Genomic DNA, 27,532 nt, shown 5'->3' on the forward strand with positions numbered 1-27,532 from the left:
CTGGAGCATGCCTCTTGTTTTCTGCTTCTCCCCCGCTGAGCTGTGCAAGGAGCTGCCCGTTAGTGTATGAGCAACAGAGAGCAGCCCTGAGCTGAAGGAACAATGAGGGCCCTCTCTGCAAAGCAGTCGTGCTTTTTCTTCTTTTTCCAGCACAATTGGAGGCTAAACTCACACTGAAATAACAGTGCTGGGGATGAGTCAATCTTCGCTTGTTGTCAGCTGGAACTAGGCTGAAATTGTGTCGCTTATCAGCCTGGAGCCAGCAGGGATGTGGCTGCGAGACCTGTGAGCCATGCTGGTGTTTGCTGAGCCCAAAACGGGGGCATTCCCACAGCCCCAGCCATTGGCTTCGTTCCTCTAGCAGTGCTTCAAAACCTAAAACCAAGTTAAGACACTGCTTGCAGAAACAGCAACTGCCTCTTGCATCTGCCTACGGAGGAGAAAGCTTGTTGGGGGTTCAAAGGCAGTTTTAGCACCAAATTGTGACAAGTTCTTAATGTTTTCAAGCTGAGTCCTGCAGGGTCAATGGATGTAGACTCACTGATCATAATCCTCTGAATAATCACACCCAGCTCTTGGCTGGCTGCCTGCCTGACTCCGACCCTGCTTTAAAGTCAAGACCACATCTTACAGCTGCATTTTTTAGGTGGAAAATACTCCCTTACCCCAGAGAGAGAGAAAAGGAGCAGCCACGAGAGCAGAGAGGGTGAATGTTTAAGGAGAGTCCTTTGGGGGAGAGAGCATAGAATCATTAAGGTTGGAGAAGACCTCTCATATCACCAACTCCAACCCACCCCCACCATGCCCACACCCCTCAGTGCCACATCTCTATGGTTCTTTTAATACCCCTGGGGACAGTGACCCCACCACCTCCCTGGGCAGCTGTTTCACTGCATCACCACTATTTTGGAGAATAAATGGTTCCTAATACTCAACCTGAACCTCCCCTGGCACAACTTGAGACCATCACGTCTTGCCCATCCCCAGCTCCACACAGGAGAGGTGCACGTGCCCCCCATGCCACATTCAGCCCCAACAAGGCCATGACTCGCCAGCACTTTCCTTCTGTAATTTGGAATCCATCAAGCTGTGTAATGCCAGCTCAGGCTCAGTGAGTCACATTGGAGCGGGTATGTGAGAGATCACCTCTTCCTCAAATACATATAATTTTGGCTGACAGCTGTAATGGGCATTGGAGCCCTGCTCTGTGTGTGAGATGTGGCCAGAGATCACAGCAGCCCTGGTGAGGAGCAGCTCTCTGCCTGGAATATAAAGGGAGTGGTTGGCATGGAGGTCCGTGCTTCAGGGAGCAAGAACCAGGCACACCGAAAGTGATAGAGGAGCTGCAGGTTTGTTTGATGATTTAATCGATGCGATAATTATATTAATCCTGTGGTTTGATACAAAGCCACTTCCTTTCTATTTGATTTATCCAGGATAACTTCATTTCAGAATTTTCATAGCTCTGTGGATCAAATATATAAGATAGAAAATATGTTGATCCAAGGCTGGGCCACAGACACACCATGAGAACATAGCAGAGGTGCACCCACATCCTTTGGTTCCACCTGGTGATAGAAAGGGGCTGGCATCGGCTATAGAGTTGTTTCCTTTTACAGGGGAAGGAGCGATGAAGTGCCTTCATCCAGGAGGTACATTTTTGAGCTGTGAGTTGCTTTAACCTTGTTTCCTAAGGAAACCACAGCCAGAGAAGCCAATTAGCAGCTCCACCGCCCTTGCCCAAAGGCTCGATCACATGATGAGCACCATCCTCATTAGCAACAGCTCCGAGTGAGCTGCTGCAAGAGGCTGATGAGGTGGTGGGAGCTGGGTTGTGCTGGACTGCAAGGTTCCCTGCCCGGGCAGTGCCAGGAGGAGATGTGCTGTGGGCAGCCCCATACCATCCTTCTGTCAGCAGTCCCACAGTGTCCCTACAGATCCCTCTGCAAGTAGCACCATCCCTCCTGCAAGAAATAAAAGCTTCCATGTTAAAAAGGTCTGGACAGCAGCTCCCACTCCCACCCCGATCAATGAAGCTTGCTAATTAAAAGCAGTTGACCTGAGCAAAGAGTGGCTCAGAGGAGATCAGCCTGAGGGAGGTGAGATTTAAGAATTAAATTACTTGATTGCTCTGTTCGGTATTATCCCATAACCCTGGCTCTCCCTCCTCCCACCTGCAGGTAACACAACGTATCTGACCACCAGGTGACAGCTGGAACACAGCTGGATGGCACCTCCTTTCTCCAGCATGAGCATAGAATCACAGTATCATTAACACTGGAAAAGACCACTAAGATCCCCAAGACCACTAAGATCCCCAAGTCCAACCATCAACCCACTCCCATCATGCCCATGGACCGTGTCCCTCAGTGCCACATCTCCATCTTCTCTTCCATGCCAACAAGCATGCACACAACCCCATCCAGCACTCAGCAGATGGGCCCTTACTGATGTATTTCTCCAGGCACTACAGCACCCGATTAGCAAAAAGCAAATAGAGGGCTGTGCTCTTTGGAGACCTCTCGCATCTTGTTTGCTGAGCAGCTCTGCTCACGTCAGCAGGAGCTGCAAAGCCTCTGGAAGCCCTGCTAATAGGAAGGACGTAATGCTGCCTTGATTCAAGAGAGCTGCCTGCAAACGTGGGGGTTTTCCATATGAAAAGAAATTGTGGTGGGGATGTGAAACTGTCTCCTTCAAGCATAGAGATTCGAAGGCCTCCATCATCAAATGAGCGCACAAGAATTTGCCCAGGACAAGTGCCATGTGCACAGAATAGTCTTGAGAGAAAAGAGCAGTTGCCTCACAGAACATTTGGGAGTTTGAGGCTGCTCCATATATAGTCTTGGCACTCATTGTCTCCTAAAAATCACTGTGTTGGAGTTGAGGGGGATAAGAGCAAGAAAAGAAGCCACGGCAATCTGCTTCGTGTAACTTACTTGTCCACCGCCCTGTTCTCCCCTGCATCCCATTTCTCCAACATTCAGAGCCAGCTCAGCCTTCCTTCCATGCTTAGGCTCTCATCTTCTCATTGCCATGCAGCCTGCACCAACCTGCTAACTGTTTTCCAACCAGCAGGACTTGGACATGCCTGAAACTGCACTGAGCATGAGAGAAATCTATTTGTATTTCAACACCTCCACCAAAGTCACGTCCTTTTGCTTCCTCCAGTCCCCTGAGATGAACTGTTTGTAGGGCTGCACAAAACTGCATCCAGCAAGAGGAGCTGCTCAGGAATTAGGACTCTAAGACATGACTACCAGGAATAAAAATGAAGAAAATAAAAGGACACCTACTTGTAAATGTCAACCAAAGAAAAAATAATTCTGGATGAGGAACGTAGGCGCAGCCAAGCTGCATCGCAGCAGGTCAGTAATCCATATTCCTCTTCAGAGGAGAGCAGTGTAACAGCTGATATGGAGTCAGACACATGCTCATCACTATAGCAGGGGTGCACTTAGGTGCCCGAGATGCTGAGAGGCCATACAGCTTGCAAGGGGGTCCACAATGGGGACATCATGTCTCACCCACCCACATAGCTTAAGCTACATAAATGAAAGTGTCTGAGATGTTATCACATACTGCTGTCAGAATGTGGGCCCTAATTCCCCTGCTGCCGTCCCCCTGTCGCCCCACTGCTTTCATTACCAGGAATGAGCCAATTGCAAAACCAACCACATTTTCTTCTGAAGGGAAGAAATGTCATCAGAAATGCAGAAAAAACATCCTCAACTGACTTGTGAAGAAAGAGATTGCTTTAGAGGAAGCTCCTCTCACCAGTGACCCCTCCCATCCTGCCCAAAGGCAAGAGAAGCGCGGGAAGGCGCGAAGAGAGGCGGTGCTGGGTAGTCCATCAGAGCAGGGTGCTGAGCCATCCCTTCCAGCTACCTGGCTGAAATTCAAATGTGGGATTAGTGTCCCTGGCACATTCTTAATAGGAGGCAAAGGAGAAGAAATGTAATGCTTCCTTCCGGCTTTTCAGATCTATGAACCTCTCCCAGGTAGCAGACAGTCTGGTCCATCAAAAGGAGACTAGAATCAGAAATGAGACCCATTTGTCAGATAAAACTTGCAGGTAGGAGGCACCAGGCTGAATTCCTATCAGGTAGGGATGCTGTAGAACACCGTAGCAGCTGGGAGCCCCAGTTGGGTGAAGGTCAGGGCTGCTTGGCATTCAGCACAGTCACGGGCCTCTCAGAAAACCCAAAAGAGCAAAGGACGAGCGCTTGCCCTTGGCAGGCTCAGTCCCCTCCAGCTGTGCACAATGGGCTTTGAAGGCTGGGAGCTCAGGGGGCTGGCTGTGGAGAAGCGGGGGCTGGGAGGGGGTGGAATGGAGATAGGGCAGAAGAAAAAGCCAGTCTTTAAAAACAGAAAGTGTTTGCGTTCATCTTCTCTTTGGTCACCAAGGTAGCGCCAGCTGTGCCTCACGTTCTGGGACTGAAAGGAAAACTCCAGCTGGAGCTCCTGAGAATTGGAGGCACTTTCGTGCCTCCTTTACTCTGAATTACGGCTTACATAAAAATGAGGGTGGCAGGCCCTGAAGGTGCCCTTTAGCCATAAAATAGGAATAGCACTGCAAAAGGCATACCCTGATGAAACAAGACCCAAACAGTGACGCACTGAGCATCCTGTGGGGTTGGGGACAGCTGTGCTGAAGTCATCCCAACAGTTTTGGGCACTGTGGGCACTTCTTTCTGCCCAGACCCATTCAACTGGAGTGAGCGAAGGGGCTGGTGCTGCTCTCAGAGTCGGATACGTCCCATCTCAGCCATCAGATCCCAAGTGAGAAGCTCTTCCACCTCCTGCCTTGGACACATACACGAACCAGCAGCTGGGAGCCCCTGACCACAGCCAACCCCAGCACTCAAGGAGCTGCCATCTGCACTGCAGCCTTTCTACCAATTTGTTAAGTTTGTGCCCTGATTACACACCTCAGGCAGATGACAGTTGCTTTGTGTGGGACTTGGAGGGGGGAAATTTTACAGCTTGGCTGCTGCCAACACACAGATGTTACTGGCTGGGTCACGGCAAGGTGCTAAAGGCCTTCAGAACAGTTGCAAAGCATTAATTACTTTCCCGCAGCTGTTCTTTAACCCTCACACCCTCCTTTCTTCCAGGGGCTGCCAGAATAACAACTGTGAACGGGAAATCAAAGCAGGAGGCTGTGAAGGGAAGCAAAGCGGAGACGCTAAAGGTTACAAGAAACGGCACTCCAAAAATAAGCCTTTTTTTAAAGCTGTTTGTCCCTGCCATTTTCTCAAACGCCTCCTCCTCTCCCACTTGGTGCAGTGCTCCATTCCAACAGCACGCACCCAAGGAGCGAGGAAATGCACACACAAACCCAAAACATCCCAAGGGACGTTGGCCCATGGGCTTGGACGTGCTTGGGTTCCCAAGGCCAAAGAGAATGAATGAATGGTCAGCAGCCCATGGGTTGCTCACCCCTCCGCCCCAAAATCAGGCACCCGTGGGCATGGCAAGGGTGGGATGCAGAGGTGACACAGCAAACAGCCGCACCCCCAACACCAGGCACCGAAGGAGCTTCTCCATCCCCCTCCTCCCTCCTCCTTTTCCTTGCTCTCAGTCAAATGGAGCAGAACTCCTTTCAAGACTTGCAGATGTTGTGCTTCTGAATCATCTGGTGGCGCGGCTTGCGCTGGTGAGAGGAAACACGATTGCTTCTGGAACCCTTTGTGCTGCAGCTCCCTGCACAATGAGCTCCCGCGCACTTTCAGGCTAAATAACTTTTCATGTTATAAATGAAGTCAGGGGAAGGGATAAAAAAAAAACACCACAGCCACAACAACAGCAAGCAAACAAGCAGAGGATGAAGCGACGTGAGAGCGTGCAGAAAAAGCAACCCTCATGCCTGCTCATCTTCCCTACTGCAGCATCTTCCAGCACCTTCCAGGTTTACAGAGGCAGAAAAGCAGAAAATGACAAGCTCTGCCTGACTTCTTCAGCTGGAGATGGCCACGACTCAGCACTGTCTCAGCCCTGAACTTCAGTGTAATGGGCTCAGACAGCTGCCCATCCCCTCATCTGTTGCTGGCAGCCATTTCAGCTCCACCACAGTCTTTAGAGCTATGGTAACTATACAAGACTAATGTATAGATCACAGAAAGGGATCTGTGAGGGCATTACACATCCTAAGCTCTGGGGCCATGGAACACAACACCAGCCCACCCCTCTTCTCAGGCTGTGCCCTTCACACCACACAGACACCAGCATCCCACCAGGGTGAACCCACAGCCAGATGACACCATGAAGAAGGCTTTCCTGGAGCAGACTTTGCATTAAGCACCTCCAAAAACTCCCATAGCTCTTCAATATCATGGAAGGAGGCAACATTTCCATCTGCCTAACAGAGCTCTTCAGCCACACGCAGTCACGTGGCCGAAGGCAGCGATTTCAGAGCAACGCTTGGATGAGGCTTTTGTTTTCAGTGGAATAATTTAACACCTCACTCTCACTGAGCACTTTTGCCTCCAGATATCCAAGAGGTTCAGAAAGGCAGGGTCAGCTCTTCCAGCAAAACACAAAACAAATCAGCAGCACAACTTGCGTCACCTCTGCTCCAGGAGCAGCAGCTCCTACCTGCTTGCACCCGCTGTCCCAGCACGGGCAGCTCCTACAGCAGCTCTGATCTCTCTGCTTTTTCTTCCTAGCACTTATTTTTTTCTTTATCATTTTTTTTCTGCCTCCAAGTTGAAGTTACTTCAATTTCACGGAGGGGCTGACATGTTCTGATGAAGACGATCCCATCGGTGTTATTGTCTGGCTGCCAGCTCCTGGGAAACAGGCAAGGCACGAGGGCGGTTGCTGTTTTTAACCAGAGGCCACGTCTGACTAGAGCATTCGGGGAGCTAATGAGCACCATGCAGTAGGAGGGAGGGCTGGGGAAAGCAAACACAGAAAGCTTTATTTTTGTATTTCGGTCTTTTTGTAAGAAAAATAAGACAGGAACTTGAAGTAGAGTGAGGGGGGTTGTTTAAACGCAGGGTGACAGGCTCAAGGCTGGAGCAGCCTGCTGGGGCATCCCAGATGGCTCTGGGTCTCCGAGGTTGAGATGGCACGGACTTGCTATTAGAAAGAAGGAGACAAACAGCTTAGCAGGGTCTGTTGTGATAAGACAAAGGGAAATGGGTTCAAACTAAAGAAGAGGAGATTTAGACTGGGTAGAAGGAAGGAGTTTTATAACAGTAAGGGCAGTGTGAGGCACTGGCACAGGTTGCCCAGAGAGGCAGTGGTGCCCCATCCCTGCAGACAGCCAAGGTCAGGCTGGATGGGCTCTGAGCACTGATGGAGCTGTGGGTGTCCCTGCTCAGTGCAGGGAGTGGAACTGGATGGCCCCGAAGGGTCCCTTTCTACTCAAATAATTCTATGGTTCTACACCTCTGCATGCACAGGGAGGGCCCTTGGGGCGCACTGCCAGTCACAACTAGAAAAGGTGGACAGGATCAGCATATCTGATCCTGGGGATTAGCAAATCCCCTTGAAGCAGCAGAGAAAAGGTTAAAAAAAAGAAGATTTATAGGCATATATCTTTGCCAGAACTACCAGGTGATCATGTGTACACATTTCTCTACTCTAAGACCTAATTTTCCACCATTTCCCTTGATTTGCTGTTCCTTTTCTCCCATTTCCTTGATTTAGGGCCCAATTATTTCTTGTCCTCTTGCCAGTGAAACAAAATATTTCATAAGCACTCCTGCCGCCTCTTCCCACTCCCTCCCTCCTCTGGATGCTGGTCTCAGTGCCTGACTCATGCCTCATGTTCTGCAAAATTTAGAGTCTTTTAGTGAACACCTAACGATGATTTTACTATTTTTCACAGTGATGCAAATGGGCTTTGGCACCGACCAGCTCAGCGCTGGAATCCAAGCGAGCCCATATCCGCCTGCAGCTCTGGCAGGGCTTGGCAAAGCAGTCCCTGGGGATGATCACCTGGGAACAATTATCTCCAGGTGAGACCATTTGCATCCTTTGCTGCAGGCTGGCTTGGTGGTGACACTGCTGGTACAGGGAGAAGGTAGACAGGTAAACTCCACAGCTCCCGAGCAATATGAAGGTCCAAGCAGCACAACCACCCCAACACAAGTAGGCCCAGAGTATGGTCCTTGTCCATAAGGATACAGGCAAGAAATTCTGCCCTCATTATAAAGAGCCACAGAGAATAAGGAAAGGACAGTGCCTGCCCCTGTTGGACCCTCAGTCTACTCTTCCAGGTACAGTCAGACCTGCCAAGTGGTCCATCACTGGCCCACCCCTGGGGCCCACCCCACACCAGAGAACAGCCTGATGGATGCATGTACACTAAGCATCAGCCCTTGAGAACAGCTCCAGGCAAACACTCTCCTCTCCCCTCGGAGCAATGGTTTTACAACAGCTTTCCATCTTTCCTCCTCCCCCTGCCCAGGCCCGCACAATCACGGCATATAGCATTTCTATAGCATCCTCCTACCAGCCCCCATAATCATTTCCAAACCTGTCACAATACAGCACAACCATGAAAAAGACAGTTAAAATGCTATTTCAATACCAGCAACCTTTCTCAGGGAGATATATTTGTGAAGTTTTGTGAGGAAGGCTTGGGAAACGACTGCTCAGATCAGAGGTTCCCCAGCCTGTGAGTGGGGAGAAAAAGCTCTTTTGTCTGAACCAAGCAAAGCAAAGACTCAAAGCTGGGTCTGCTCTATCCTGAACTCGTGTCTCTCGCCTGGAGGAAGAATTAAGCTGGACAATGCTGTTTAGCCACACTAAACTTCTTGCTGCTCGGTTATGGGATCGGATAACCTCTCTAAATAGCTTTGCAAAATATTTGATGAGGGAGAGATTGCTTCTCTGTAAATGCAAGAAAGGACTGATGTCCCTTTCCAAAACATGGTATGAACAGCTCTGCCAACTGTGTTGGCCTGGCATCCGCTAGATTAATGTCACTTTTAATTTCTCGTGTGACTGGCTGGCTAGAAGCATCCCTTGCAGGTGGTGCTGGCTCACCCTAAGCACCCTGCTCACTGCAGGGCCAGTCTTACACAGCAGACCAGCTCCCCTTCAAGGTGCTGTCAGCCTGGCAAGGACTGGACAGTCCCCTAGAGCCAGCATGTGGCAGTTCGTGTTCCCAGCAAGCACCAGCACAGGGCTCAGCAGCCCTGAGAAGTATTGGAAATGGCAAAAGCTGGCCATCAGGGCAGTTTTATACCAGATGGAGGTATTCCAGGCTGTAAAGTGTATGGAAAGGCAAACATACTTCTTCTCTCGTCCTTCCCCAGAGGAAAGGAGATAAATGTGCAGTCAGGTGTTCACAGCCCAGGGCAAGGCAAGTGCAATGTCCTAAGTGACAGCTAGCAGAAGTAGGGAGAGCAAAGTACACGGCTCACAGACAGCACACCTGGCCTGCCCAGTGCTGAAACAGCCGACATGCTATCTTACCCAAACCACCTCTGGCAATCCCACCCCGGGTCCTTTGCAGCCTCTCCCAGCAGGCTCTGGGCTGAGATGCTCATTAGAGCCCTGACCCTGAGCAAATGATGACTCGTGGGATATCAAGACTACTGCAGGAAATCTGTGCCGGGGCTCTGCGTGGTTATTCTGCTACAGAAAGAAACCTCCCCCGTCTGATTTGATCATTACACGAGCCCAGGAAGGAACTGTGTTTGGTCCTCGGAGAGCTCACTAAGTTAGTATTTTGGTAGGAAACGGGTGCCTGTGCACCAGAATCTAAATATAGCTTTGAAAAATAAAACCAAGCTCCACTCCATCTGATCAAGAGAAACGTCTTCAGAGGGTAAACCAAGACAGGAGTCCTTGTGCAGATTTATGAGGCGTCTGAATAACAACTTGGAGAGGTCTGAACCAAATCCATCCCTTGAGTGGTAGTGCAACTACATAACCCCAAAGTCCAGTTATAACTTTCTTTTCTGCCTGCCAAAATTCATGAAGAGGATAGGAAAGGTCCCTTAATGACCTTTATCAGTGACTCAGATGACCAGAGATAGTGCACTGCCTGCAAGTTCACAGATGATACAAGATGGGGAGGAAGGAATGGTCAGCAGAGAAGATGGTTGTGCTGCCCTTTGCAGGGACCTCAGCAGGCTGGAGAGATGGGCAGGTGGGAGTCTCATGAAGAAAAAGCCCTGAACGTGGGCAAGCACAACCACATGCACAGGGAAAAGGGAGCAAAGGCAAAGGAGCCAGACTCATCTCAGCAGTCCAAATTAAACACAAGAAATTTAGTTTAAATATAAGAACTTCTTGAACACTTGATGCCAGGGGGGCACCTATCCTTGGAGATACTCAAAACCTCTCTGCCTGAGGAGAGCCCAGTGCTGTTGTGGTCCCAGGCAGCCCGATCCATCTGACCCAGCTGTGAGCAGGAAGGTCAGAAAAGATGAGCTCTCTCCAAGCCCAGCTCTACTGCAATTGGAAACAGGATTCGTGGCAGTCTTTTAATGAGGCAGGTGATGTGTCAAGAGCCACAGCACATCTTCTGTCCCTTGTCCCACCTCACTGATTTCTAGCAAAGAGCTGGATTCCAAGAGCTCTGGTGCTTTTCCCAAAAGATACTGTTAAAAAATACTTACAGGCTTCAAACTTTGGGAAAGAAGATGTATGCCAGATCAGTTTTTCCATTCATCTACGGGATGGGTTGAGATCATAAAAGCAGGGACAACAGAAATCCTACAACACGCAGCTCTTCAAATGCTGGAACATCTTTGCAAGACCGAGGGGAAAAAAATAAAGAAACAACATGAGAGAGAAAGATGAAACTTGGTTTACTGGACCCTCCTAATGGAGCTCTAGTGCCTAGGATCAAAGATTAGTTGATTAAAATCCAATTTCAAAGCTTATTAACTTTTGAATGAGAAATGCTGCTATGTGAGCTAACTCGGGGAGGCTATTTCTGGCTTGGTAGAAGTGGCTGGTGGGGAAAAACAGCTCTTTGTTTATCAGCATCTAGCTTAGACCCAGACAAGGCAGGAGAACTCAAGATGGCCTTTCAGGCCTCTTCCAACTCCAATTCTATGATCCCATTCTCTCATTAGCTGCCCATCAGAACCCCCAGCAGAGCTCCCCAGCCCTTTAGCATCCAACCCTAAATAGCTGCAAGACCATCCACTGACACAGCAAAGGCACCTGTCTATATAACAACAGAGAGAAAAAGCTAGAGCACAGGCCAAGAGAAAGAGGGTTCCCAGGTGCAATAACCCCATGTGTTAACACCAGACACTCAAGTCCTTAATTTGTTTCATCTTGTAATCACCAGAATGTAAACATTATTCCCAGACCTACTTCTGTATTTATTTTTATGGCTGCAGGTACTATAATCATTGCACTAGTGATGCTTTAGTTGCTATTACAACTACACAAACTCACATGTCCATACGAAATCCATGTGCAGGCACGCGTACGCACACGCTCACTCCCCTCCCTCTTGAGAAATGGGCCCGTTCCGCTTTCTTCTGCTACTGATAAAATATTGATTAGGGAATTTGAAAATTTGAAATGATTTAGGAGTCCCTGGATAGGAAACGTAATGTACTGTGCCGGTCGCATTATGAGCCATCCATCACCTGTCAGCAAGCAGCAAGAAAGTGACAGAATCAATACAAACGTGTCTGAAGATGGGTTTAACTCATTTCCCTTCCCCCTCGGGCAATGACTAGAGCATCCCAGCCCGAGGAAAAGGGAGGTTTGGGAAGCAGCACAAGGCCAACCTCCTCCCACCTGAAGTGCAAAAGGGTCTGTCCCTAAAGCCTGCCTTTGCTGGTAAACATTGCCAGCTCCTGTCTCTCGCAGCACAAGGATGTTGTGCCCTGTGATATCCTCCCAGAGAGTCACACAGCATCATTCTGCTGCAGGAGGGAGCAGGCTGGGCAGTGCCAAGGTGTGAAGCCCTACCTTGTTTCCCTAACCCATTGCTGCCTATTGCCTCCCCACGGACATCTCAGCATCACCATCCCTCCTGCACGGCTCACTTCCAGGCAGCACTCAGTTCATTACACCATACAGCTTGCTCCCTAAGTGTCTGCTGTTCTTTCTAGGTTCAAGAACCTCCTAAAACAAAGAAGGGAGTGGGAAAAAAACAGTAATAATAATCCACCTGTAGGGTGATATATTGTGCTCCCATACTTTGCAGATGGATTCAATTGGCCTGCGATCCTATTTTGCAGATTCTCTCAGAGCACCGTAATTCATCTTACAGGGTATTTCAAGTGAGACTGGATAGAGAATGGTAGGAATGACAGAAGCAGAGCACCCTGCCACGCGGGCACGGTGACCAGGCAGGCTATTGCTCATGCATTATTACAGCTAATTATTCGGAGGGCACACCATAGGAGGTGATGGCAGAACAAGGGCAGCTCAAACAAGCCCAATGGAACAGCCTGAGCTCAGGGAGCCTGCTCCCAAAAGCAGTTCCCAGCTCCTGCCTGCTCACCACGGGCAAACATGAGCACTGGCCATGTTGCACACATGGGCAGCCTGATCTGGTGCCTGTTTGGTAACCAGACACAGCAGGGAGTTGGAAGTGAATGGTCTTTGTGGCCCCTTCCAACCCAGCCATTCTGTGAAGCTATGATTCTTTCTGTGAGAGTAAAGCTTCAGTCTTCAGACAGTGCCAAAGCACCAGATTTACATTAGGCTTAGCCCTTCTAGTGCAAGGAGCTAGAGGAGTGCAACTGCCTGGCCCCATCATTGCTGCTGGTGGTAAAGCTTCTTACAGAAAAAGAAATCTCATTTATTTTGCCTTTAGTTCCATTATTTAATAGACTGCAAAGCCCTTCACATGAGAGTGAGTTACTGCATCTGTGCAATTCACTCCGGATACGTCCCTTCTACCTTACCATCCTTAATAGACTCTATAAATGGCTTCCAAATCCAGCAGAAGTGGTCTATTTGCTGCCTAGTATACCATGTAATCTTTTGCAGAGGTGGTATTGATCTTGTTAAACCTGCAGCCATTGAGTCCTCAAATGCGCCTCAGCATTTGCTTTCCACAACAGAGCCACGTAGCAAGGCTCAGGTGAGAGCAGCAGCCTACCTTGACCTGCAGACATGATGGTTGCTGGGTTTCCAAGAACAATTTAATTGTCAGTAGAGCCATGGCTGCAAGGGATGCAGTCAGAAGCAATACCCAGTCTTGGGAAGAATTGTCTGAGTCATTTTAACTGTCAGGGATAGAAATTAAGGACCAATTCAGCCCATAACAGATACTGAATGCTGAGCCCAGGAGCAGTTTTGCTCGTGGCTAATGGACTTTCATAGTAAAGGCTGGCTCATAGCTCACAACTCCAGGACACTCACAAGATTCACTTTGCTGTGGCCTTGCCAAACTTTCCTCACGTACTGACAAACTGAGAAAGTTGTGTTGCTATTCGCACAGCCCTCTCCAAACAGCTCTAGGTGAGGCATCTTAGAATCACTGGACTATCAGAACAGGCCTCTCAGATCACCAAGCCCAGCCCATCTCCACCACTGACCACATCCCTCATTGCCACATCTCCATGGTTCATCAACACCTCCAGGGATGCTGACCCCACCAACCTTCCTTGGCAGCCTGTGCCAAAACTTGTAACCATCCATCCCAGCATTACCTGCTCCTCAGCAGGACAGAAAATGAAGGGACAGCCCAGGAACCAGATCCCAAAGAGCCAGCCTAGGATCTTCCCTTCTGGAAAGGAATATAGAGAAGCAGAGTCAAGTCTAGTCAGGAACTTAGCACTGATGCACTCAGATATCTTACCAGCATCCATGGAGAGCACAGATGGCAGCTTTGCAGAGCAACGTTAGGACTGTGACTAGTGTTTTTCTCCTAGAGAGGGGTCTCATGCTGCCAGCTTCCATCAATAACCATGGGAGGTGGTGATAAGCAACAGCTGTTTGGCCCAGAGGTGCTGGGGTGCAAAGAGGAAAAGAGAGGGATGTGGTTCTAACCCTCCGACACCCACGCTGCCCCAGTTGTGTCAGTGCTGCTTGTCAGCCCATCTGTCATGGTGCTGCTTGCTTCCTTCTGGGGTGCAGGACTGGCAAAGGTTGCTGCACACACTGGACCATTTATCTTGCTGAGTTGTTGGGACAATGTGCCTGACAGTCCATCCGTTACCCCACAAAGCAGAGTCCAAATGCATCCTCAGAGAGAGGGGCAGGGGACAACTGCAGGGACCAGGGGAGCACCATAAGCTGTGTGGTTTTCAGCTCCTGTAGCCTTGGGAAAAAGCAAAATAGTATCACCACCCAAGCACTAAAATCCCTGCAGGAATCATGGAGGATTAAGCACCAGAAACAGAACCTTTCATTCATCACCTGCCATCCTACCTTAGCCTATAGTCATCCATATCTAGATGGTGCCAACGTGTCCTGGATGCAGTGCTTCAGGGCCCATAACCCAGAGAACAACAAGCTTGTACACAATGTCTGCTCCAAAAGTGATGCCTTCTATTTTACTATGCCAGCCCACAATGTCAGAGGCAGATCGTAGTGCTACAGCAGTAGAGGTTGAAGCTTTCCACCAATATCCCATTACATGTTGTTGTGTTCTTCATATCTACTGTAGTTTCCATGGAAATAAATCGAAGGTATGACCCAGCTACTCACTGTGACCCGTGGCTGCCCAGCAGAGCAGGAACTCAGGGCGGTGAGACACTGGAACAGAGTGGTTCTGGTGCAGACATCAAGATGAGGCTGGATGGGCTGTAAGCACTGATGGAGCTGTGAGTGTCCCTGTTCAGTGCAAGGAGTGGGACCAGGTGGCCTTTAAAGGTCCCTTTCAACTCAAATGATGCTGCAAACACTATGAACCCAGGCACCACCAGGCCCAGGAGCCATCTCAGGACACAGCCAGGAGCCAGACACCAGGCCAGGGCTTAGGAAAAAGGAGCCTGTCATAGGTGGGGAGATGGGGAGACAGCTCTTCAGGCAAATCATTTCATCTGCCTCGAGAAAACAGGCAGTTAAAATGATGGAAAGAGATGGGTTGTTTGAGCGGTCTCAGAGCTGCTTTCAGAGAAGGCTTCCACGTAGAAGTGTTGATTGCAAATACTTATTAACCGCTCCTTCGTTTTCAAAGAGACTTGATGCATATGTTTACATATTTTGATACGTTTTTATTAATCCTACTTACTGTTTAATTCCCTGCCCTGCCCAGAAGAACTGTCACCAAGCAACCCACGTGCAGCTGCAACTTCTGCAAGGCAGGCGTGGGTACAAGGAGAAATGTAAGCGGCTGCACCGAGGAACATTCCTTCTGCTTGAGCTGAGAGGGATGTTTGCATGACAGCCTCCCATAAACAGGGTCTTCCTACAGAGCATTGGGCCATCCAGCCCATTGGGGCTGCGTTCAGGTCTGCTGACAGGAGTTACCTGCCATGACATTGCCTAACTCCCTTTTAAAGGCTCATAATATTTCTGGTCTCACATCCCAGGACAACAAGCTGCCACATCTGGCTTACTCCCCCCAAACACACATAGCTCTGTAATGCAGTTCAGTTCAAACCTGCATTGCTCCAAACCCACGTGGGGGCTGAAGCTTTCAGCAGGAAGCCCCAGCTCCTTGCACTGCAGGAAACAAGAAGCCATTGCTTCCTAAGCAGTGCTGAGAAGGTGATTAGGACTGAATAGGTCTCTCATCAGCCCTACTCACTCCATCTTTTCCAGGCTGCTGCATCTTAATCTGGTTCATCCTCACACAGAAGCCGCAAGGCACTGCAGCAGGATGCAGGCTCCCCTCCTGGAGCCTCTCTACCCACAAAGGTCTGTTTGATGTAAGCAGGGCTATGAGAGCAAGCAGGTAAGAAGTACAGATGCAATGCAAAGGATGGAGGAGGATCCCAACCCCTCTTGCATGACCATTAGGTGCAATCCCAACCCAACACCCACAGTGCTCACCTTGACCTACAGCAAATCACCCCAGTGACCAGCAGAGCTGCCCCACCTGCACAAAGCTTTCAGTCTGATGGGCTCTACCATAGAGAAAAAAGCAGCATGCCTTTCTGCATGCACAGAGCTCATTCCTCCCTCATTGCAACCACATGGTCCCGGGGGCCTTAATTAACGGGCATGCCTTCTCAGTGGGAGCCACACTGCTGGAACATTTACATGTTAAACTCCTTTGGACAAGTTCACATGCGGGCAGCTAATCCTCTCCCTGGGTCTCAATGTCACATCAATCTCCTGTTGCAAGCTGAGCTCTCCCCATCAGGGGGGTTTTAAACTAATGAGATGCACTGAGGCCTTCCACTGTGGGAATAGCAGATGCAGTGGGATTCAATTTCCCTTGATTTTCATGTGTTTTTCTCTTTGTAATTAACACCAGCCAGCACGCAACTCCTCTTCATCTCACCACCAGATACCATCTCTGCTCATGACAAACACAAGAAAGGTGATGCTTTTACCCTATGCTGTCAGAGGCTTCTAACTCTGAAGATTTTTTTCCATCTCTCCAACAGTAATTCACAGCCTTGAGATGATTCAGCACATAAGATCTCCAAGAGCAGCATAGGTACCACTGTGATGCAGAGGGGCTGCGATAGTTGGTGTGCTGTGCCCAGAGCTCAAGGAGAGCCCTAATAGAATTCCGCGATGCTTATGGAGCCCTCATTACCATATACCGCAGAGCATGCTGGGTAACTCACCCTAACCTTAAAGTATGCGAAAAATTAAAGGTATATATATCTAGTTGGGGAGGTATATGGAGCGTCCGGAGGAAGCTCACCGTCGAGGCCACGCACTGGGTGCCCATCACCCGCTGTCCCCGCCTCGGGGAAGGTCTGAGGGAAGGGCCCGCAGCGGCTCCAGCAGAGCCCCGCCCGCACGGGTGGGTGAGCCACCAGCAAGGGGGGGCGCCGCGCGGGCCGGCCTGGGCAGGAGAAGCCCGGAACGGTTCGGAGCTCAGTGCTGAGCCGGGGCGGATGCTCGTGGCCCCGCGGAGCTTTGAGACAGACTCACGGCCGGCGCATTGAGTCCAATGGGTGAGGTGGGGCAATGCCGCACAACCTAATTCAGACTACTCTCCGCCGGACAACTTTTTCATGCCTTGGGGTTCCAACACCAAAGGATCCCCAGCACAGCACACCCTGTGCCTCCTCCCCACCTCCACCGCTTAGAACGACAAAAAAGCCAACACCATTTTGCATTAAAGCGTTCCACAAAGTGCTGTTGTTTCCTCTGAGCGTTACATGTACATACACACACACCGACTCACAGCGGGTTGGGGTAGCGGCGCTGTGAGAGCAGCCTGGGTTGGGTGGGCCGGGCAGCAGCGAGCTGGGAAGCACAGAGAGTGGGTTAGAGGTGGTTATACAGCAATGGCTTCCGCCCTCCCCACTGTAATGAACGGCACCTCACCTGGGAAACATGAGCGGGGTTGAAAAGCGGAACCGTCCCTGGGAGCGGCTGCAAAGAGTGAAAAGAGGAGAAAAATCTTAGAGCTGACCGCAGCTCCCCCAAGATGATCATCCCCGATATGGGCACAGCCACAGCTCTGCTCACCTCGTGGCCGTCTGCATCCCACGGGCCCTTCATGTCGATTGACACTGCAGCAACAAAAGGTATTTCACCTTCCTGCCGTTCCGCTCCGAACAGGGAGGAGCAGCTCTGCAATGGGGGCACTTACCGGGATTTCTGTATGGAGACGGGGCTGCTGGGGGCTGAGCAGCTGGGACAGCACCGGGTGGGGATGGGGAGCTCCGATCCTGGAATGCATTGAGCTGGTTGGAAGGGAGCGACCACCGTCCCTGTGCTGCATCCTGGGTGTCCCCCCTCCTACCTGCAGTCCTGCCGTGGGGGAGCCCGAGGTCGTGGCTTTGGGAGAGGTTTCCTTCTGGGGCTTGGACCGAAACCAGCCGAACCACCGGAATCCAGAGCTCTGGCAAAGACAGCTTTCCGTGTCAAAGCAGGGAGCAGGTGAGGATGCCATGAGTCCACAGCTCACATCGCCAAAACCCACTGCCAACACCATCCTGCCCAAGGTATGGATGGAAGAAGGTGGCCAGGCAGGAGAAAGCCACACATCCAACTCACCTTGTCCTCCGACGTCCCCTCCAGCTCCTCAGCAGTGCTATCTGAGGACGTCTGGCTGCCTTCCTCTATGGATGCTGTGGAACTCTCTGAGGCCGAGCGAGCCTTTGTGCTTAATTCCTGCTGGCATTGGAGACCAAGTCTGGAACACAACGCCTGCGAGACCCACATCCCAACCCTGAGCATCACCGCTGTGACTGCCCCAACTCACCGGCTCTGCCAGCACCGGCTGCTGCACCCCATGGGCATCCTGGGGCTCCTCAGCATCACCTAGATGAGAGATAGAGAAGGCACAGGGCTGAGCCCACTTTGCTCCTGCCCCATTTCCACCAGAGGTGGTTATAGTCTTTTGCTGCTTTAGACAAGGTGATTGTGACCCTGAATCTGTGTGAAGCACAATCCAGGGAAGCAAGGTGCTGGTGTGGCAGCAGCATTCACCACACTTCCCAAGGGACCCCATTCATGCCTGCTACAGCACAGGGAGAGGCACTTGGACACCTACCTGCTATGGGCACTGCCTGCGGAGGGGGATCAGTGCAAAGCTCTTCCTGGGAGATCAGCCCCGTGTCCAACACTGCAACCTCCAGGGGCTGGATGGACACATCCTGGTGGGGATCAGGTCCCTGTGGTGGCACAGGGGGCTGGTGCCACTGCTCATGCTGGGGGTCATCTATCTGGGGCTGCTCATAGTCCATCTCTCTGCCTAGAAAAGAGGCCTGAAGCTCACGGCACTGTTAGCAGTTCCATCAGGGCTGGTACAGAGGGTTTTCTCCTTCTCCATTACACATCAGTAGGAGCTGCCAGGGTGAACAGGGACCCCAGGGACAACACAGAATGTGCCATTCATAGTGCATCTTCTGTCCCACTACCCACCAGGCAGGACACTGACCCAAAGCAGGGAAGCCCCAGGTGCAAGGAAAGCAGGTGTAGTGCTGAGACCATGGCTCGAAGGAGCCATCCCAAACCACCTGCAATATGGTTTTGGGTTATTTTTCCCCCCATACAGGGATGATCGTAGCCTCAGCCCCAATAGCAGCAGGAGGCAATCAGGATTGATGATCTTTTTTTTACTGCCAGGCATTGCTCCTCAAAAGAGAATTTGGCAGCAGTGAGGAAAGCTGATAGGAAGAAACGGCTCAGAGAGATTTGTCATTTTTATCTTATCTGCATCAGTCCTTTACCCATCAGTGCTGGCATCTCCAAGAAACCAGACCCAACCAGGCAGCCAGGAGCGCATGGGCATTGCATGGATGGAGATGGCTATAGCTTCTCCACGGGGCACCCGGTGGATGGGCACACAGCACCCATGGTAGAACCTGGAGCTCAAGGAATTAGCTGCTAGGCAGGGGAACCTCTGGGCTTTGTTTACCTGGGGTGGCTGCAGTATCCCAGGGCTCTGGCTGGGTTGGTTCCACCTCTGGAGTGAGGTCATCCTGCACCTGCAAGGAGCCAAGGAGCAAAGAAAGGGGACAGGGAGATGGGTGGCATGGGGCAAAGAGCAAAGGACACTGCAGCACAAGATCCACACCACCACCAGCACTGCTTTCCACCCCACTAGGAGTGGGCAGGAGGGGAAAGCAGAGGACAAAGCATGTCCAAAGCTGCTCCTCACCTCGCAGTGCTGGCAGTGGGTGCGGAGCCGCAGCAGCCACTCAGGCTCTAGCGCCGGGTCCTGCTCAGGCATCTCCAGCAGCAGTGGGTCACAGAGCTTCAGTCGCTCGGCCAGCTGTGGTGCAGGGACACAGGGTTGTTCCTGACCTCACTGCAAATTAAGCTTCTCACTTCTTGCTCCCTATAACCAGTCTCCCTCACACTGGCAGACCTTTTACCACAGCCCTCTGAACCCTTTTCCTCTGCACCTTATCTTGCTTGCAGAAAACAACCCTGAGGTCATTTTTCCCTTCACCCCTTATCACTGAGCTCTTCTCTTCTGCACCAATCTGGCACTGTCCCTGTGCTGCACATCCCGAACAGGGCACAGTGCCCCAGCTGAGACCCTCAAGCATGGGGGGGGATTATCACCTCCTTGTCTCACACATGCCATTCGTGCTCTCACAGCCCAGAATAACATGATAATATCACCTTCTTTTTTCCCCCCCACCAACAGCATCCTGCTGTCATGTTCTGCTCTGTATTTTTTCCACGCTCCGCTGTCTCCCCCATGTCCCTCACTGCAGTACTGCTGCACATTTCACTTCTCCAGCAAGAGTCAGGTCTGTGCCCACACCCTGGTGGGGCATTGGCATGGGTTGCCCAGAGAGGGGGGTGATGCTCCATCCCTGCAGACAGCCAAGGTCAGGCCTGGATGGGGCTCTGGGCACCTAATGGAGCTGTGGGTGTCCCTGCTCAGTGCAGGGGGTTGGATCAGGTGGCCTTTAAGGGACCCTTTCAGCTCAAGTGATGCTGTGATTCACTGGTGACAGCCAGATGAGACACATGCTGGGGACAGGGATCAGCCAGAGCTGCCCAGCACAGCCGGACCCCTGTGTGTCCCAGCTTTGTGCAAACGTGTGCTCATCCCAAATCAATGGCAGGAAAGAGGAAATTATAAGCATGATTACTCCTAAACGGGGGGAATGTTTAATCCGAAAGCTAATGTGCACTTTGATCCAATATTAATGAACCAGCACCTGGTTGTGTACCGTCCCCGGCTTCAAAAGAGGGGAAGTCTTAATCAAACACTAATGTGTATCATAATTTGTAACACAGTCTAAAACATCAAAGACAAGAGTGTGTGTGAATGCACTGGTTTTTCAGATGAAAGTGTTTTCTCCCAGGAGGAGCATTATCCCCAGCAGAACGGCAGATCTGAGAGGCTGTTAGGCAGTAAATAGGTTTCTGTGATGCAGCAGGGGGGCTTGCAGTGTGCAGCACCAAGTTTTGGGGCTGGGGGCAGCTCCTGCAGCACAGCAGCATCGGGCTGCCCACATAAAGGTGTTGTCGTGGGGGGAGGTGTGCAGCCTGTGGGACGTGGGACATTTGGATGCACAAATGTGGGGACAACGAGCACCTGGAGGAGGTGACATGGGGATATCCAAACCCCAAAGTCCTTCATCTCCAAACAGCTCCTACCATATCTTGCACAAAACATGTTGATAAGTATAGGCACCCACGTAAAATCCCCAAGCCAGCAGGCTCCCAGCAACATCCCCATGCAGAATCCATATGAAGGAGGCACAAAACTCACCTTGGCCAGCTGCTGGGCCAGTACAGGGTGGCTGGTTGGGTCCTGCTGGAGGAGCATGGTGGCAATCTGCTCACAGTACAGCAGGGCTTGGGCTGGCAGTCCATGGTCAGCCAGGCGGGAGGCGTAGAGGAGCTTGTACACCTTGGGAGAGCAGTGGCCATGGGATGGGAGCAAGGAGATGCTCATAATCTGCCCCTCACCAAGACCCCAAAACCTGCCCTGGAGGAGCCCCTTGGCCAGCACGGTCCCCCCAGTGTCCCAGCAAGGAACCAAACTTTGGAAAGTGACATCCTCCTCATCTCCATCAGGGCTGGGAGGTGCTTTTGGGATGCCTTCAGTCCATTCTGAACAGCAGCTGTTCTTGCTTAAACCCAGTACCTGGAATGGGAGCAGGAAAGATGTGGGGTGTCGCAGCTGCTGGCAGTACTCAAAGATCTCCATGCGCTGGATGGCCTCGGTGGTGGCAAACTGGGTGAATGCCTGGCTGCAGGGCAGAGGGGAGAGATGTTCAGGGCATAGTAGCAAGGCTTTCCATTCCCCCATGGAGCCCAAAGCCATGCCATGGTGCCAGACCACAGCTGCAAGGGCCCAGAGCACAGCTGCCACTAAGGGCCATAAGACCCCCAGAGGTGCTTCTTTGTTGTTTTGAAGAAGAGACGACAGGAATGAGGAAGAGATGGGAGGTGTAGCCCTGCAGGGCTGGGCTGACTCACCGGTGGCTGCTGCCCAGTAGAGCCATGCGGTCTGCCTTCACCCCAAAGTAACCAAATGGAATGTCTGCCATCAGATAGCAGAAGTGAGCTGCCTCCACTGCTCCCTTGCCAGCTGAGTGGGAAAAAGACACAGAACTTAGTCCTGAAGGATGACAACATGTGCTCAGCATCGCTGTGAAGGCCTTCAGACTCATGGGCTAAACCCTAACCCAGCCACTCCATTCTCTTTCTCAAGTGGCCTTGCTCACCCAACGTGTCTCCCATGGTGATGATGGCCCGGTGGTTCAGCTCCATGTCTCCCACCTTGTTGGACAGAAGCACGGCCAGGTGGGGTCTCCAGTCTCCCCACTTGGCATCCCCACAGCTCTGGAGGAGAGGGAAGTGAAGGTGAGGCAGGGTGGCTTTAGTGAGGTGGGTAATGGGGCCAACCTGCTGCTCACACACCTGCGATGCCTGCGGGATCCTTCCTGACATGAGCTGGAAGAATGTCTGCAATGGGTCATTGGTGGCCAGCGTGCTGGTGAACCTGTGGAGGCAGGAAACACATCTTATTAGGGAGCTATACTTAGCTGGGGAAGGGAAGGCAAAAAGGAGGGCAAGCCCCATCAGGCTGGGGATCTACATTGCCTCCAGCAGAGTCTCAAGGACAATGCTGGATAAAACCTCCTTAAAAGGATTTGAGTTACGCAGGAGAAAATTTTTGCTTAACTCTCCCTGAAGGGATCAATTCAATCCAGACTAAGTACATTAATTCCACCAGAAAACACGTGCATGAATGACTGGGTTGGATCCCAGTAAAGATGGCTCCCACCACACAGCCACTAAGGGCAAAACCAAGGACTCAACAAATCCACCCCACAGTTCTGGGAAACAGCTTTCTTTCCACCTCCCAACCTCTAGTTTAGTTCCTCCCATTCATCAGGAAGCCTGAGGAGCTCAAGGATGCTCCTTATCCCCTCTGGCTCCTCTAAAAAGGTCCAGCTGAAACCAGAGCCCTTTTGGTAGGCACTGGGGCTGGGAGCACCCAAGGGCATCTGTGCTCAGCAAAGCCAGTCACAAAGCATTGTGCTTTAACCTCCCCATCTTACCCAGTGAGCACCCAACTGTAGGTCCGAGGGTCCATCTTGCTGGACAAGAAGAGAGCATGGCCCCACAGCTGGTTTCTCATGGCCCAAACCAGTGCATCCTGCAGTCAAGGCAGAGGACTAAGGGATCTGCACATACTCCAGCTCCTTGCTCTCCTCCTCTGCTCCTTCATTTTGGAGAAGAGCCCCAAATCCCATTGGATTTATGCAGCATTATATACACATAGTCACAAAGTATATTCTACTAAGGCCTCTTTAGTTTTCTACCTTCCACAGTGACAAATGTTGTACAGATGCAACTTGAAGGGTAGACGCCACAACCACAAGGCACCTCTCGACCACCCTTCCCTTTCAGGAGGCCAATGAAGTCAACACAAGAAATAATCAGCACTATTTCCCAAACCACGCTTACTTTCTTTCTGCCATAGTAGAGGAGCTTGGTGAACTTCTCCACTATCTGTGCCTGTGTCTCTACCACAGGAGGGACTTCCCCAGTGATGAGGTCCAGTGTCCCCAGCTGACGCCACTCCTCATCTGCCAGGCTGATGGGGCCCAATGCCGGCTCCTGCCTCTTGTACCTCTCCTGCTGCCTGCAGTCCTGCATCAGCAGCTCCGCCACGTCTGAGCCCACCATGGACTGTGGAAAGGAAGGGGAGTAGAAAGGCCAATGGGGCTGCCTTGTGGCACTTCCAGCCCTCATGCAAGCCTTGGCCACTAGCATGGACTTCTGGGGGGCAAAGTAGCCAACTCAACTTGTTCTGATCATCTTGTTCACCTGCTCCCAAGGAGCAGACATAGATTAGATTGGGTAGAATGATTGGATTAAGGGATTAGCCAGTTTATAAGTACAAATGCTGTCTCCTCAATAAAGACAGCACAAGTCTTTCTCAGAGCTGTTGTTGCATCGCGATGTTGGCACTTCACAAGGATGAAAAGCAATGCAGGAGAAGAGGTTTGCTCCAAATACCCAGGCAGAACCAAAGCGATTGATGGTACTGTGAGAATGGGATGACTTCAAGGTATAGCTCCCCACCAAACAGCAGCAGGATCAAGAAAGATACGAGGAGCATATTAACATGCCTCAGCACCAAGATCAAAAGGGTCAGACCCTCTTGGGTGCACCTACCCCATTCTGTCGGCAGAGGAGGACCAGGAGCTTCCAGAGAAGAGCTGAATCTCTGCCTCTCTGTGTTGAGAGATCACAGCTTGAGGCTATCTTTTGCTGGCAAAATGTCACCACATCTACTTTGTGCAGATCTTCCCTACGGCAGCAAAGAAAGGCATCCAAAGGAACCTAAGGGAGAGCAATCTAGGACAAATTAAGAGCCAAAGCATCTCTGAGTTCACTGACAAGGATGACAAAGATTCAAAGAAATGAGAGACAGAAGAGAGAGGATTGGATTTAGTCGATGACTACACACTGCATCAGCCACACTAGGCTCAAGGATGCTTTAGAAATTTGGTCATTATGAGGACTTTGCAGGTTTCAGGGCTGCTGAGACCATCTCACACCCTTTCTCTTCCCTCTTACTAACTCACTCATCAATTCACCTGCAGAGAACCTTGATTTTGCTTAAGAAACCACATCAAACCCTCTTCCTTCAGATATCCAGGAAAGCCAAGTCCAACAACACAAACCACGGAGAGCAGACAGGTTCCCTATCTGAACCCAGACATAGCCCTGGTACACATCACCTCCCAAAGCCACAGAGACAGCAGTGCCTAACCCAGACTCATCTCCTGCTGCCAGCTGTGCCAGCACAGAACACAGCTCTGCAACCCACCATGTCCATACCTGGCTAGGGGCCCTGGGAAGGCTTGAAGCTCCTCCTGATCTGTTGTGCCTTGAAGGATTACCTGAAAATCAAGAGCAAATTCAGCAGCTGCTGAATACCCAGCAATGAGGGTAGCACCCACTAGACTAGATGAAAGTTTAGTGCCTTGGCCAAGGGTTTGACTGTGTTGATGAATTCAATCTCCATACCATCGTAGGGTAACCCCCACAGTACAGACCCTAAACCATCACATGGAATGCAGTGCTAAGGACCAGGCTGTTGAGATGGCACCTGTGAGGCCAGGAAGGGAGGTTGTGATGGACTCAGGGGATGGGTATGGCTGGCACAACAAGGCCTGAGAGGCCACAATATGGCAATGGGGACAGGAAGGTGGCTGAGGGGTCTGCTTAAGCAAGGAATGGTGTTTGACCCCATTGGGGTGGAAGGGGCAGCTCTAAGGAGGGAACCACAGGCTGTGTGGGGAACCAGGGCTTACCTCCAGGCTGTGCAGCTCAACCAGGGGGAGCTGCCCCTCAGCTGGGCGGTGGGGACACACCAGCACCAGTTGCCCTCCAGCTCCCAAACATACAGGCACATGTGGCTGCAGGAATTTGTGGGGTGCCACCACAGCTGACTCCAAGGTCCCTCCTAAAGGAGAAGACAAATAGGTTGCAGCTCCTTGCATCCACCATGGCAAAGCTACCAAACCTTGTACACACCCTACAGCCCACCTCCTCCAGCCAAGGTTCAAGCTATGAGATCCCAACAGCTGATATTGGAAGATCTGCTATTTATTTACTTGCCAGAGCTTCGCCAACACCCCCACCTGCCCTCACCTTTTTGCACAGGGCTCCAGCCCCCTGAAAATGCAGTGTCATTGGGTTCAGCTCCATCACGGATGTATTGGCTGAGCTCATAGCCACTGGAGCTGAGTCCTGACTCACGGTACTGCTGGAGCAGGCTGGGCTGGCCCATGGCATGGCAAGGAAAAGAAGATAAGTCCTTAAAACTTGCTTACCTCTCCTCACTCTCTTCCAGCTGGAGGGGGTCATAGGAATGACTCCCAAAATCCCCGTAAGAGCCCCAAGCCTTCCCCCATCCCTGCTTGTCTTGGGGTTACCTCTTGAGGCTGGCCACTGGCCTCCCCCAGATTGTGGACCCCAGCCCACGAATGCCTGGAGCCTTTACGTGCATCATAGGTTTGGGACCTGTGGAAAGGAGATGTGCTGGAAGGTGGAGATGTAGGGACTGGCCCCAAACCCACTGGTTCTGCAGCAGGTGGTAGCAACAGTTGGAAGTACAGCCCAAGTACCTCCTTACCTATCCTGCCCAGGGGGGCTGGCAGCCAGATTGGGGTGGTAGCCCCTGTAGTAGTGCTGGTCCCTGTAAGCAGTGCTCTTGCTGTGAGGCTTAACCTGTGTCATATCTGGAAAGGGAAACAAGATTTTGTGTTGCCCCTCCAGAGCAGTGAGCAATTGCAGAGTTCCAAAAGCAAAGCAGTGGGTCAGGCACAAACCACAGCTCCATCAGCATCCCCACACTTAGCCTGCACCATGGGTTGGTGCTGATTTTTAGGCATGCAGGTCAGGGTTAAACACTCCCCGGGTGCATCCAGCTCCCAAATACAAGCTCAGGGCAGCACTACCTAGGAGCACAGGCAGGAGAAAGCCCTGGAGATGTTCTAGAGAACACCCCATCCCGGGGAAAGCATCACCACACGAGGTCCATCCATGGACCCAGAGGTACCTCTGTCACCCTGCCAGGCCGTGGGCTGCCACTGATGGCTTTGGTAAGCACGGTTGTCCCTGTAGGCAGCTGCTGGGTATTGCCAGTGGGGGTCTTCATATCCTTGCCTGAAACAGCATAACGCATGGAGCTGAGAGGGCACATCACATCAGAGCCTGGACTACACCAGGGACAGACCCACAGATGGGATCTCCAGGGCAGGAGACCAAAGAAGCCTCTACACTGAGCTCTGGCAGGGGACTCTGTGCTAGCAGCCCCTTGGCTCCCACCTGGAATAGACCCGGAAGGCATGGCCGCTCTCATAGCTCTCAGCCCGGGATGCTGGCCGGTGCAGGTCCCTTCCAGGGTCCCAGGAGCCAGGACGAGGCAGGGGGCCAGGGAGGATGGGCCTCCAGGGCAGTGGGGTCCCATGGCGGCCTTCTTCACTGCCAGCAGCATGGCTGTGCCGCACTGGGGGCAGCCGTGGAGAGGCCCAGGGCTCCATGCAGCAGATCCAACAGTTCCAATGTCCTGCAAGCAACAAGACCCATCCCTGCAGGTTTCAGCTCTCCACCAACCTCAAAAACTTCTCTGAAGCCCATTGCCACCTTCCTCCCACCTCCCGACCCTGCTGCCATCCTTTGTTACCAAAATGTCTTCAGCAGAAGCAGGGGTAAATCATGTATTTTCTCTTTAGGTTCCACCTGAAGCTTTCCTAAAACACCAGGATGCAACGAGCCATCAATGAACCGCACATCATCACCCCCTCACACTCAGAATTTAATGCATTTGGGGGTCATTCTGGGTCTAGATGGACCCAGCAAGTCCTACCACCCGCACACAGGTCCCCTGGATCCCCCCCCAGGACAGGGTCCCCCACCACCCCCCACCAGCCGCACACACACCTGTTGCCCCACTTCCTCTCCCCGGCGCCACTGCCAAAGTCCACTGCCACTGCAGGGGACAAAGGGCAGAAGCTCCCAGCCCAGCCAAGGCTCTCCCACCTGAGATAGAGCACATGAGCTCCTGAGCTCA

General features: G+C 51.6%; 1 protein-coding gene across 7 annotated transcripts; it reads right to left on the minus strand.

Moving 5' to 3' along the window:
• Window positions 1-866: 866 nt before the first annotated feature.
• Window positions 867-27,532, minus strand: LOC107317296 (protein transport protein Sec16B). Of its 7 annotated transcripts, XR_004308196.1 has the most exons (29): window positions 27,403-27,532; window positions 26,788-27,028; window positions 26,519-26,625; window positions 26,093-26,198; window positions 25,893-25,980; window positions 25,609-25,738; window positions 25,269-25,420; window positions 24,793-24,854; window positions 24,124-24,259; window positions 23,410-23,634; window positions 23,001-23,098; window positions 22,357-22,438; window positions 22,161-22,278; window positions 21,913-22,024; window positions 21,578-21,683; window positions 21,200-21,340; window positions 19,625-19,738; window positions 19,382-19,451; window positions 18,515-18,715; window positions 18,224-18,282; window positions 18,016-18,135; window positions 17,762-17,873; window positions 17,609-17,687; window positions 17,485-17,528; window positions 17,341-17,388; window positions 13,593-17,259; window positions 11,374-11,462; window positions 10,581-10,710; window positions 867-7,080 (listed from the first exon to the last, which is right to left on the minus strand). XR_004308196.1 is itself a non-coding variant. In XM_015869812.2 (27 exons), exons 3-27 carry the CDS (start codon window positions 27,000-27,002, stop codon window positions 17,168-17,170), a joined length of 2,817 nt encoding a protein of 938 aa, XP_015725298.1. In that variant the 5' UTR covers window positions 27,003-27,028; window positions 27,146-27,212; window positions 27,403-27,445; the 3' UTR covers window positions 12,530-17,167. The 7 variants fall into 7 exon arrangements, 6 of the variants coding, with proteins under 6 accessions (XP_015725293.1, XP_015725298.1, XP_015725294.1 ...); XM_015869812.2 differs by lacking the exons at window positions 867-7,080; window positions 10,581-10,710; window positions 11,374-11,462 and adding an exon at window positions 27,146-27,212 and having other exon boundaries at window positions 12,530-17,259; window positions 27,403-27,445; XM_015869807.2 differs by lacking the exons at window positions 867-7,080; window positions 10,581-10,710; window positions 11,374-11,462 and having other exon boundaries at window positions 12,529-17,259.

The sequence above is a fragment of the Coturnix japonica genome, chromosome 8 (assembly GCF_001577835.2).
Source record: "Coturnix japonica isolate 7356 chromosome 8, Coturnix japonica 2.1, whole genome shotgun sequence".
NCBI lineage: Eukaryota > Metazoa > Chordata > Aves > Galliformes > Phasianidae > Coturnix > Coturnix japonica.

Excerpts from the sequence above, each read along its gene's own strand:
- LOC107317296 (XM_015869807.2), bottom strand. The coding sequence starts at position 27,517 with ATGTGCTCTATCTCAGGTGGGAGAGCCTTGGCTGGGCTGGGAGCTTCT. Across the intron at positions 22,025-22,160 it reads CACCATGGGAGACACGTTGG|CTGGCAAGGGAGCAGTGGAG; the intron begins GTGAGCAAGGCC and ends TTTCCCACTCAG. Across the intron at positions 19,739-21,199 it reads TGGCCCAGCAGCTGGCCAAG|CTGGCCGAGCGACTGAAGCT; the intron begins GTGAGTTTTGTG and ends CCTGCACCACAG.